General features: G+C 38.2%; 1 protein-coding gene across 4 annotated transcripts in view; it reads right to left on the bottom strand.

The window, feature by feature from the left end:
- FBLN2 (fibulin 2) overlaps nt 1–12,719 on the bottom strand; it is a 250,793-nt gene that overhangs the window by 37,194 nt on the left and 200,880 nt on the right. For 3 of the 4 annotated variants that reach the window (XM_019505060.1, XM_019505061.1, XM_019505062.1), the window contains 4 exons: nt 7,865–8,071; nt 4,462–4,578; nt 3,915–4,016; nt 1,756–1,896 (listed from right to left, as the gene is read on the bottom strand). In XM_019505060.1, the coding sequence (XP_019360605.1) occupies nt 1,756–1,896; nt 3,915–4,016; nt 4,462–4,578; nt 7,865–8,071 (567 nt within the window). The remainder of the gene's footprint in view (nt 1–1,755; nt 1,897–3,914; nt 4,017–4,461; nt 4,579–7,864; nt 8,072–12,719) is intronic. The other variant, XM_019505063.1, reaches the window with a different exon arrangement.

The raw sequence follows: 12,719 nt of genomic DNA on the forward strand, positions 1-12,719 counted from the left end.
TTTGAACTAAAACACATCAAAGGTGTTTTAGTTCAAAAGTGCACTGCCTCCATTTTCTCAGCTCTCATGCGCATTTCACCATTTACACAAATGCATGCGATGCAGTGCTGGGTGTGTCAGTTTGCATGCAGAGCAGACTCAATTAATGTGCTGCATCTCCAGTCCATCAGAGCAGACAAATGAATGCCCATAGAAGAGTAGAGCTGGGAGGTAACCCTCAGGGTCATCTAGTCTCACCCCCTGCAGGTTCATCCCTGCCTACTTCATTCTAGACAAACATTTCCTAACCTGCTCTTAAGAACATGCTTCTGTCTAGGGACAATTTTCCTGCTAGCTTCCTTACAGCACACAGAGCACTGGTGGAAAGGAAAGGAAAGCAGTGTAGCTGTGATACTAGTGGACTACATGTGATTAGCTCAATGAATGACACTATCAATTAGAGTACAGGGCAGTCAGAAAAGAATGATACAGCCACAAATGACATTATAGCCACAGGTGGGATTGACGTTCAGGTGAAATTATTAATTTCTTGGACTCCTGTTTTAAGGAGTTCTACTTGAGACAATTTAAAAGTGTCTAGTTTTCATAGCGTTAGCATGACAGTCTCTTAGTTGCTGGTTGCCTCAAGGCCTTGGCACATGTTACGTTTAAGACATGATTGGGGTGTTAATCGCACCACAAATAGTAACCTTGACCTACATAAAAGCCAATTTATGGCATGACAATATAGCAAATGAGCCACAAATATATTTCACATATAATGTCCAACAATCTGGACTTACACTTTCCCAGGTGAGTGTCCTAATTGTGCATAGTCATCTACATGCAGGGCTAAGTGCCTAGAGGCAGAATTATAACCTGTAAGTAAAATGCCATTTTGGGGACTTAGATGACAAAAATACCATATAGATGACCCAACCCAAACAATTAGGTGATCCAGAAAGGAACAGAATGTCACCCTTAGTACTGTGGAATCACCTTCACTAAAGGTTTTCAAGAAGAGGCTGGACAGGAATCTGTCTAGAATGGCTGAGAAAGAGAGGATCTATTTTTTGGACAGGGACTTGGCTAGACAACCTTCAAGGTCTCTCTCAACCCTACTGCTCTACATACACTTCTGAAAACCAAGCCTACAAGCTGTCTCTGGTCACTTTTGAAAATGTAGGCCCTAATCTTGTAAGACAGCAACTCTCTAATAAATTAAATGAATACTGGTAAAAATTGATTACTGTCCCACATAAAACTATTACCCAGTGAGACACCATAAGAAGATGTTAGTACATCTTTAACTTTTATTCTTAGAAAATCAGTGGCACAACCATGGAAGGGCTAATCAGAGTTACATTTCAGCCTTTTGGAAAGTATTTCCCCTGGACTTGTGCAAATTTCATGAGGTCCATTTACAGTGTCCTTTTACTAAAGCCCAAACTGAGCAGCAGAATTCACATCTCCACACTGGTCAATCCCTGTTCTCATTCAGAATAGCTTAATTTTCTGTATTCCTGTGGTCATCGTAACTATGAACTTGCATTATATGCATCTTGATAATATACTGCTATAGAAAAAGCCAAGTAGCGTAGAATGCATGATGTTAAAAACAGTCAAACAAATGGTGCAAATGTGTTTTTGCTAACTCACATTAAAATGTCATAGGCAAAGATGACCAGAGAGCCTTTTAGCACGAATGGTTTAAATGCATTGCATAGCATGAAGAAGTAGAACGCTACAGTGAATGATTTACACCTATCATCTTACCAACACATTTTCTATGCCTGTTGAGTATAAAGCCCTCTGCACAGAATACTCTGTGGCTGACACAGCTGAATGATCCCAATGTGTTCACACACAATTGTCTTCTGGAACAAATGTGAGTACCTATAAGGCACTCATCCAAATCTACATCAACATGTTGCAACCAAAAGGGAAAAACAGAATTCTATTAGAATGATTTCTGAAATGATCAAATATTTTTTTCATGTTGGAGTCAATTAAAGTGCTTTGGTGCTACCATCTCCATATCATACTATTTTAAACAGAGTATTATGCCCACTATAAAAGATACAATTAACATCCCAAGTTTTCTCACCTGTACAAAAAACAGCTGCCTGGAGATACCTATATTAATACTGACATGGATGGAACAAGTCTATCATGACCACATTTAAAGCGAGTAATTTATAACAAATGATTTATCCTATGATTTTAATGACTTGTTTTATTCATGAAATACCTAGGTTTCATTAAATTTATTTCATATTCAATAACATTGGAAAGGGGTTTATTTAGATTTCTTAATGTGATGGGCTAATTACTAACAATTTTCTGTGAGCATTCAGAAATTGCTATTTGAGTTTACTTGGTTAGTTGTGACGAGTTAGATAATAATCACTACTTTATAATTAAAGATAATACACAGGACGTTGTTTCTATTCTCTGGTTGGAAGAAAGGGTGACCAATTCCCAGGTGAATATTTAAACATGCAAATTTAAAATTCAAAGGTTGTGAATGATAATGATGCAGCACTGAAATGTGCTACTTGTAAATATCTAGGCCCAGTCTTCAGTTTCTGCAGATTGAAGTCCATTGGGCTCTACTGATTGATACCAGCTGAAGACGTGGGCCAACTGTCAGTGAAACATACCCTTTAAATGATCAAGGAAAGGATACACAAAAGAGGTATAAAGTCTGGCTGGAGAAATTTTATTTAAAAACTAAGGGGAATATTCAGAGATTTTCCCTTAGCATTTGGACCATTATACTGACATCCATTTCAGTCATTTATAAATGAAGACTTTATTATTGACTCCCATGGTGAAATTAAAAAAGGACAATGTAAATCACCTCTAGCAGAGTTCTGCAGCTTCAGCTCTAATTCACAGGCTGAAATGATAGCTTCTGCCACTTGACAACTCCACTGCAGGACTTCATGCTATCATAGATCATGGGCCCCAGGCCTCAGCCTGCTTTTGCCTGGGGTCCTCCTCCCCACTCCAGCGTCAGGCAAGCAATGTGCAGGCTGTAGCTATGCAGTCCACAAAACTCCATACATGCTTTAGGCAAAACAGGAGGTTTTGCACAGAATGTTATCCTCAGTGAAAACATGCCAGTAACAGTAAGAAGCTATCTTAGCTAAAATAATCGTGCACTGAATCAGAGAGTGGAATTTTAGGGTGCCTGTACACACTACATGTTTTAATCCTCATTAAACTAAATAGGTTTATAAAATTTAAGCTTGTTTATTTTGAAGCATTGCATCTATGTTTACACACACTAGGTTTTCAAACAAATTAAGCCGGGTCCCTGGCTGGCACCGAAGGAAAGTGGGATGCTCCAGCACTGCCCTCCCCCCATCCCATGTCCATGCCCTGCTATGCAGCTGTGGAAGCAGGGAGCTGGCAAACAAGAAAAAAAGAAAAAGCTACACAAGAAAAAAAAAAAAAAGTGAAAGCAATTTGAAGGGGTAAGCTACAAAAAAGGAGTGTCCATCTGGTGGACAAAGAGGCTCATTACACATCTTTGAGCACCTCTGAGGAGTTTTAGTTTAATGCACAAGAAAGACTTTTAAAGTGCTGGGAAATCCCGCTCGTGCAAACAGACACACAGTTGCAGTGCATAAAAGGGCAAAAATTGTGGCATGTACATGAGCCCTTGAGCACCATAGTGGAAATAACAAGCCACATAATTTTTCAAATGACATAAGGGATACTGTACGGATTTTCTCCAAGGTACACCCACAGATGTGTACCCCTGCCTCAGCCTGGTTTTAGATGCAGCAAAGTTTGCTTTGAACTGCTACTTATTACTAGCAATATCAAAAATAATGAATCGTTAGCAAAAGATCCATTGAGGCTCCTAATACCAGTGGGATCCATTACTTAATTATCTGGCTGGTAAACTTTAAACACCTTCTCACCTTCACAGGAAACCTTATCAGCCGTGATAGCATATCCAGATAGACAAGAACACACAACATTCCCTTCGACAACACTGCAAATGTGCTTGCAGGGGCCATTATCTAGAAAAAGAAAAGTTTCAAACATATTAACATTCAAAGCGAATATCATTAAAGATCTGCAGCTCTGTTCATCCAGCTATAATTCCAGTGATGGTAAACAGATATAAATGCATAGACAAACAGTCTGCTCTAGTAACCTTAATCACTATTTACAATCCTTTTATTGTACTTCAGCACACCTGTATCATTTAAATTATACTGCACAGCTGTGCTGCTTAAACTAAACTAAATAGCAAGCATGTAATAACCTTGAAATCAGACTAACCTCAAATTACCTCAACACATTCCCCATGACAATTGCCCAGGCTCTTCAGGCTAATGCCAGAGGTAACTAATATATAGATGTGCACTGAAATGAGGCTAGTGAAAGGAGGCTTGGAATGTAATTCCATCCTTGTAAACATTCTTAACATGCCTGTGTCTACATCTTGTCTATCAGACATACCTTTACACTTATCTGGTTCTTCTGGTAAAATATCAATAATGGCAGGCTGGGCCTGAGACATTTCTGAAGCAACAGTAGTTTCCTCTGCTAAGCCAGTGGTTTGTCCTTCATCGGGATCTGTAAACGTATGCAAAGAAAGGAAATCCAAGATGAATTAGACTACATCGAATCCTTTAAAGCCTGGAAGTAGCAATTCCAGTTCGAACCCTTCATTCTGTCGTACTGCTTTCTGTAATCCATACAGACATGATTTCAGATGGCCTCAATACCAGCTCATATAATAAGTATGCAGTGATTAACTTACATATCTGAGCTCAAGATGTACTTTACTCAAGCAACTGTTTATGTAACTTCCATACATATGGAGAGGGCTATAGTAAACTCTGATTAACTCACCACTCCAAGCAGAATGTAAAAAATGGTTAATTATCCAATAGTGGCCAATTATCAGGAGTTCATAATGGCAGTGGGTGGGAGGAGAGAGCACTGGGAAGAACAATGGCAAATTAAGCCATAATGATGATCAGAGTTTACTGTACAAGCAAAGGGATTTGCTTATAAGGTCTGTAGGCACAGACTAAGGTAGACAGCTGAAAACAGCTTTCCATAGGGTCAGATATATCTTCTCTCTGTTAAAATCTAATGAATCAAATAATAAGCATTAATGATTTGAAATTTTAAAATTCTGCCCCACCGTGAAGACAGTGGTTATATCTTAATTTTCAGAGTAAATCTCATAATTGAGATATGAAAAATACAAACAGTATTTAAACATATACTGTACATCCTATTACAGTGCAACAGGCAAGAGAGTGGCATCCAAACAGGCAAGGTAGTTTGACAGTTGACATTATCATTTAAGATTTCCAATACAACTTTAAAAAAAATTAAATTAGATCTAAACACATGATGCGATGTTCTATCAAGAGGAATCTGATTTCTGTCATCAAAACGTGTGTTTACATTCACTAGGTCAAATCCTGCCATCAGAAACTAACGTACAATTTCCACTGACTTCTTTAGGACATATGAGGCCAGGGTATTAAATGAGCACATGGCAATAAAGGAGGACTAGTTCTGATTCCACATACAGATTTTCCAATTTAGAAAAAATGCACAGGCATGTAATAGGCCACAGGACACTAGGAAGGAAGAGCTACAGAGGAACTTCATGAGGATAGAGGATATTTTCGAAAACTGGGAAAACTAACTGGGACATAAGATAAAGCACAAACAAGCGTCTGTTCCAGTGGTTTCCTGCCACTGGGGATAAGCCAAGAAAGCTGAAGTGCTGAACTCAGGCCTCACCAATTAAACCTCTGCCAGAAACAGAACGGTAAGTATGTTGGTGTGCCTGCTGCCATGAAACTAACTTTGTTCCCTTGGGAGCCCCTCAGCCTGTCCTCATAAATGCAACCAATAATTTTGCCCCAAACAAATAAATAAGCAGTTAAACAAAACTTTTAGCCTTTCTTCAGGTGGGTGAAGAGGTCCTTTTAACTGTTGCCCCTCTAAAAAGTAAGCTCATCTAGGTTCTAGTCTGCCTCCTGGCCACAAACTGCTCCTTTCCCAGCTCCAAATCCAGCTCCCTGCTCTCTGTCCCCTTGGTCTTTTAACTGCCAGCTCATCACTCACAGTTGGGTTCCTACTCCAGGGCTGGCTCCCCACTGCAGCCCATGGTGGCAAAAGTTTGCTGAACCTGACCTAGAGTTCAGTGTGGCTATCCATACTTCAATAAAATTATTGGAAACTTTTTGGGCCATGGACAGACAGATACACATAATTAGTTTACTATGCACTGGGGAAAATATTAAATGGTAAAAATATTAAATGATAGAAATAAGAACTGCAAAATGGATACTAATTCTATCTAGATCAACATATACTTGATGTACCTATAAGTATAGCAGTCTTTCAAACTGTCTGGAAAAATTATACAAAATCCCTAAAAAGAGAATCTCCCCACTTTTCCTTATGGCGTTGGTGGCAAGATTAAAAACAAAATCAACAGTTACTTGGCTCCAGGTAAGACAGTGAGCCAACTCTGGTGAGATTCAAGTACAGAACTGTTTTTGTACCTCCTTGGGATCAGGTGCTTCACACAATGTAAACAAAATTGTAGACTGGTGCCTCAAGAACATTGTCAAATACATTAGTGATGTAACTTTTTTGAGAATTGTGGTTAGAGGAATGATATAATAAGAGCTCATTATCCATGTCTGGCAGACTGTACTTGGAGCCTAAAGAATTTTGTCACTGGAAGGCAACATCTCTTTTGCTCATTAAGTAATTAAGGAACGCTGAAATTAAAAGCAGTTGTAACTAACCTATGCTTTACATTTTTCATATTATCAGATTTGAATGCCTGCCAATGGAGAATTCCAGACATCCAAACAATTACAACACAAGAAATTTTCTTTTAAGCCTCCCATCACATTAGACAACTATGTCTCTCTAGGCAGAGGTCAATGATTTCAGTTAAAATTAAAGTTCAGGAAGCAATACTATGTGCTGAATAAAGATTATCAATTTCAACTGGAAAACTAACCATGACATGCAAAATAACTCACACGACTCTCAAAATAGATAATTATAAATCCCTTATTACAAAAAAATAAAACAAATTAAATATGTACCTAGATCTTATGCCCTTGATATTTACATGGAATAAAACAACAGTCTCCTAAATAGGCACTCATCTTTATATTAATAAATGCAAATTTCCTATACTTGAATAATAACCAAAAGAAATTAGAAAAAACCCTTTCAAGCACAGTCAATTAGACTTAAAATTTCATGCTAGCATTTTAAAAAGAGCCTAACAGTACCAAACTATTTTGTGACCTTTTGAAAATGCTACTCTAAAAACATTTGCTTTTATTTTTCATTTTTTTTCTAATAAATACAAATTACCAAAATTACTAAGTTTATAAGAAATTGTTCCAGAATGGAAAGGAATTATTAAAACTTGTATGAAGGAAACCCAACACAGGAAACTGTAGGATCAATGACTAGAATTTCCTAAGTAATCTAAAACTAAATAAACAACTCTCCTTAATAATGGAAATCTTCCTGAATAGGTAATGGAAGATCCCTGTCTTCGGAACATGTAATCAAAATTAGGAAATACTTCATGCCTATGAGCTCTGTAAAGAGTGCAGAAGAGTCTTCCAGGGAAAACTGTGGCAAGCCTATTGTTGGGGATGCTGCAAATGATCCCACTTAACTGTTACGCATTCCTGCTTCCATTGAAAAAGTCCATCTGTTTCTGAGATAGAATAAGACTAAACAAGCAGTGAAAGAAAACTCAGATCAATAAAGACAAAGCAAAGCAAAGCCAAGACCCTATACAGTCACATGTGGAACAGCTTTTCTTTAGCTGTCTCTTGTCCATTTTACTTACCTGGCAGACAGCTGAGCCCATCATCTTGCAGTGTATATCTTGGGAAACACGAACACTTGTAGGATCCTACAGTGTTGATACACAGATGCTGACAGAGGTCTCCAGGATAGAGTATGCATTCATCCAGGTCATCACCAGGTAAGTTATTGGATAGTTCAGCTTCATTACTGATGGACAAAGCTTCATTGTGATCTTCAATCTCTGAAACTACCAATATTCCAGAGCCATTATTAAGGCAAGAGTCTATAGAATGATCTATGTATGATATGTATGTGAAGTATCACCACTTTTGCCATTACCCCAATATTACAGTCCACTAAGTCATGAAAAATTACCAGACACAGAAAAACCTACCTTGGTCGTACTCTCAGTCTCTTCTGAGAGCCTTCTTTCCAAACCACAAGCATGTATCTTTGTTTCCTGTACTTGTAAAACTGGTGATCAGGTAACCATTATCCCTCTAGTAAGCTCAAAAGTATTTGTGCCTTGCTTTGTACTTGTCTCCAGCAACAGTGGCCCACTGAGCAACCCAGCAATTTTTGAGAGCCTTTATAAAAGAAGTATTATTATATATTCCCAGCTGCATCACAAATAGTGTAACTACCATTATAGTAACAAAAGCCTAAACACATTCCTTGCCTGTGTTTAGTAAGCTCATAAAACTGGGATACACTTTCAAAGACAGAGTCTGAGCACCATGCAATTTACTAAAAAGATATAGCTGATTCCTGTAAAGCTGAGAACAACTTGGGTTGCTTTTAATTCCAATCTTTTACAATAACCTTGAACCCATGGAATATTCTATATAATATGGAATAACCTCTTTTTCTCAGTCTATTAATCAGTTTCTAATTCAGGACGCTAATCTGGTAAATGAGTCCCATGCATATAGTGCCAACTAACTTTCATAATTTGAAAAAATCCACATTATAAAGCAAGTGTGCTGAAATTAGCAGAGATTATTTTTGTGAGGAATTAATGCATTTCTGTACTCAGTGGTCTTCAGATTCATTTTAGGATACCATACTTTTCAAGATATTTATCAAATTCCTGAGAACTATTCTGTCTCTTTATCATTCATAAATTCATAAATTGACAGTGATTATCAAATTTATAGTCATTTGATCTTGCTATAATTTTGACATCTTGACTGAAGATCTCTATTTAATGAAATTTCTGTAATCCACATATATCCTCTTTGCTAACTGAAACAGATTTCAGTTGGAGTTCTTCACTGCAAGGCATGTTTTCCACACCTTTAATCATTCTCATGGTTCTTCTCTGAACTTTCTTCACTTACCAACATCCTTTTTGAATTGGCAACACCAACAGTAGACAAAATATTTCAGAAATAGTCACAAAATAGACACTATGAAAGTGCCGCAACCCCTCTACTTCTATTTTAAATCCCATTATTAAACAAGCAAAGGTTGCATTTGTATAAAATTAAATTTTGAGATGTTTCACTTAGTTTTTAGTCAACGTTATGTACACTATGTTGGTTTTTTATCAGTCTACTTGTTTAATCAAAAACTTGCATTACAGAATATTAGTGTATTACCTCAAACCTGTTACCATTTTCAAACAAATCTATAATCTAATTAAAGACGACATCACTCAAGTTTGAAAAGTTCTGTTTCCTATAAATCAATATTGATTGGCATTCATCATGCATTCCCCTTTAATTCTTTATTAACTGTGTCAATTCTTTATTAATTGTATCAGTTGCTCCATTAGTTTGCCAAGGATCAATGTCAGGCTGAGAGGCCTATTATTACCCATCCTTTATATCCAGTTTTCAAGAGCTTCTCCAGTTGCCAAGACCTACTAATGGTATTAATGTTCAGTATTAATTGTCCACCATGTTCCCTAGGTGGCTCTCTTGAACAGCGCTCAGACAAGTTATTTGGGCTGGTTGAATATGACATGTATAGTCAATAATTTGCTCCTCCCTTAAGAGTTGGTTGAAATCCTTTCAACCAACTGCTGCCTGTGATGAATGTGGATCTGGATTAAAACAGTTCTTCAGTCTCAAATGTGTTTAGCTTAGGGCCTTCACCAGCACTGGTTTAAAAAATAAACTAAAGCCAGGAAAGAATTTCATTAAGCTACAGCTGCCCACTGGAGAAGTTTAGAGTGTCAAACACAATACATTCTGTTTTCTAGACTTGGGTTCTCCTTTGCTGTGCCTACTCAGATATCCTTCTTCTTAGTATTAGAAGTTCAAACCAAAGGATTTCAAGGCATTACTGGCAGCTCCAAAAGATAGTTTAGTTCAATTCAGCTCAGAAGGAGAAACACAACAAATGCATGGGCAAAAAAGGTATGCAGACAGATCATGAAAACTTGGTTAGAATAACTGGTACATCAGTGATGAAATCTAGAGTAAAATGTGAATCAGATTAGTCAAGAAATTCATTGGACTGGGTAAAATAAGATTGAACAAGGCAATAACAGGTAACAGGCAATAACATAGATGTAAATTTTCAATATTTCTTTCCACTGCCAGTGCTGTATTCATCCTCATGAAAGCGTTCCATATACCATCCCTTCTGCCATATACAACAATAATACCCATAGATAATCCTACAAGTATCAAGAGCTTTTCTTTCTAAGGTTATACCTGGCTCAAAAAACATCTCCAAGTCATAATTTTAACAAATAAAACACAGAATTTTCATTTAAACCCCAGGCAACAGAGGGGTCGGGACACCTATAAAGCAATACTCAAGCAAGAGGCTATTAGAGTCATTTGAATCTCCAGGAACTTAGTCCCACCATTAAGCTCCCTTAGCTGAATTTGCCCAGAGAACTGCATGTAGCTGGAAGCCCCTATTTGCGAAATCATTGTCTAGACCCTAGTAAACCTATAGTTGCAGAGGCGTTCTCCTTCAGAGCCTGTGTGTTTCAGAAATATGCAAAATACTTACTCAGCAATTTTCAGCAAACCTAGAGGTTCTAATACATATTCATATGCATTCAGATATTCAGTCTTTCTTTCCATGTCATTTTAGTGTTAAGAAACAGAATTAAAGATAACAGAAATATGCTGATTTGGTCCTAGCATCTTTTGTTTTAAAAATCACTTTAATAACTCTTTGAAAACCCTTTTTTCTTTTGAAATAAGCTGTGCTAATTGTGGGGTACAGTCATAGGATAAAGCTGAATCTTTAGCAACTTGAAAGGCTAAGTTAAAATGATGCCTAATAGCATCCCTATTTATAATTTCTTAAAAACCCTGCAGCCTACAATTTAATCATAAGGAAATTTCCATATTTCACTAAAGCAGGGATGCTTCAAGCCAAACCAAAAGGGAAAAAAAAGTGGTTTTGCTTCTGATAAGCTTAGTATGCCTACAGTAGTGACTAATCAGTGCTGTCTTATCCTTCATCCTAGTCTTCCTTTTGTTGCTTACCAAATGTTTTGCTTGGATCAAGAGCCTGAGAGTCAACAGCATAAACAAGAAGTCAAATTCTTTCATGTGCAGTCAAAGCTGCAGAAGGGAGAAAGCAAGGGCAGAATGGAGAATTTTCTGAAATCCTATGGATAATTTGAACAGGTTACCTTAATTCGCCAGAAGGGAAACTACTTAAGGATTCTGCTTATGAAAGGTATTTTAGTTAAATCACATAGAAAATGTTTATCCAGTTGACATTTTCTTTCAGCAGGCCAAAACCTCTTGTCCAAAACCTCCCTTCCACTAACAGGTGTATGAGCTAACTTTACTAAGTGTGTGAAGGAGTTTCATTGAACTTTAGCATGAGCTTTGGTTTGGTGCTTGGGGGGGGAAAAGTTTCCTTTTCATAATTCTTTACCAAGCATTCATTTAAATATGCTCAACATACATTACCATGCTCCCTCCTGGGTAAAACTTAATTAAACGTCAGAAAAATGGCACACCCTATTAATTATTTTATGAATTTTAAAAGTGTAATTTATGAACCATTAAGTCCAGTAAAGTAATTCTTTGGTTGGTTGTGAAAAGCACACATTAAAGTCCTGGAAGATACACAGCCTGACTAGGATGGTGGCTAGAGACATTATCTGCAAAGCACAGAATACAGGAGCAGACACAATGCCTCTAGAAAAGGTGGGACTATGTGCTCACTAGCAACCTCTGGCCCATAGTGCTGTGTCATCTGGCCCATGGGACTCCCTAAGGGTCTAGAAATTTGGTGGTAGGGGAGCAGTGCCACTATTCCCCTGCTGCCAAAACTCCAGACCCATGGGGAGCCCTGGGCCCAGTGTGCTGTATCTAGTGCATCATCCTAGTGTGCAAGGCCAGAAGAGAGAGGCATTGGGCATTAGGGCTGTGCGAAGCTCTGGGTGGTGATTCAATTCGGAGGAGATTCAGCAGCCAAATCTCTGAATCTAAATCGAATCAGGAAACCGATAAAAAGATCTGAATCAATTTGAAGCCTCCAAATTAATCTGGAAAAGATTTGGAAAGCTTTGGAGACATTTGAAAATTTGGGCAGTCGCTGCTCACTGCTGCAGAAGCTAGACTTCATAGTTTCATAGTTTCTAGGGTTGGAAAGGACCTGAGCAGATCATTGAGTCCAACCCCCTGCTGTGGCAGGAAAGAGTACTGGGGTCAAACGACCCCAGCAAGGTGTACATCTAGCCTCCTCTTAAAGACCCCCAGGGTAGGAGCAAGCACCACTTCCCTTGGAAGTTGGTTCCAGATCCTAGCTGCCCTGACCGTGAAATAGCGCCTCCTGATATCTAGCCTAAATCTACCCTCTGCCAGCTTGTGACCGTTATTCCTGGTCACTCCTGGTAGTGCATGAGGGAACAGGGACTTCCCCAGTGCCTGCTGATCCCCTCTGACTAGTTTGTAACAGGCCACTAGATC

This window comes from Gavialis gangeticus, unplaced genomic scaffold (genome assembly GCF_001723915.1).
Source record: "Gavialis gangeticus isolate Ggan-Ray unplaced genomic scaffold, GavGan_comp1, whole genome shotgun sequence".
Taxonomy (NCBI): Eukaryota; Metazoa; Chordata; order Crocodylia; family Gavialidae; genus Gavialis; species Gavialis gangeticus.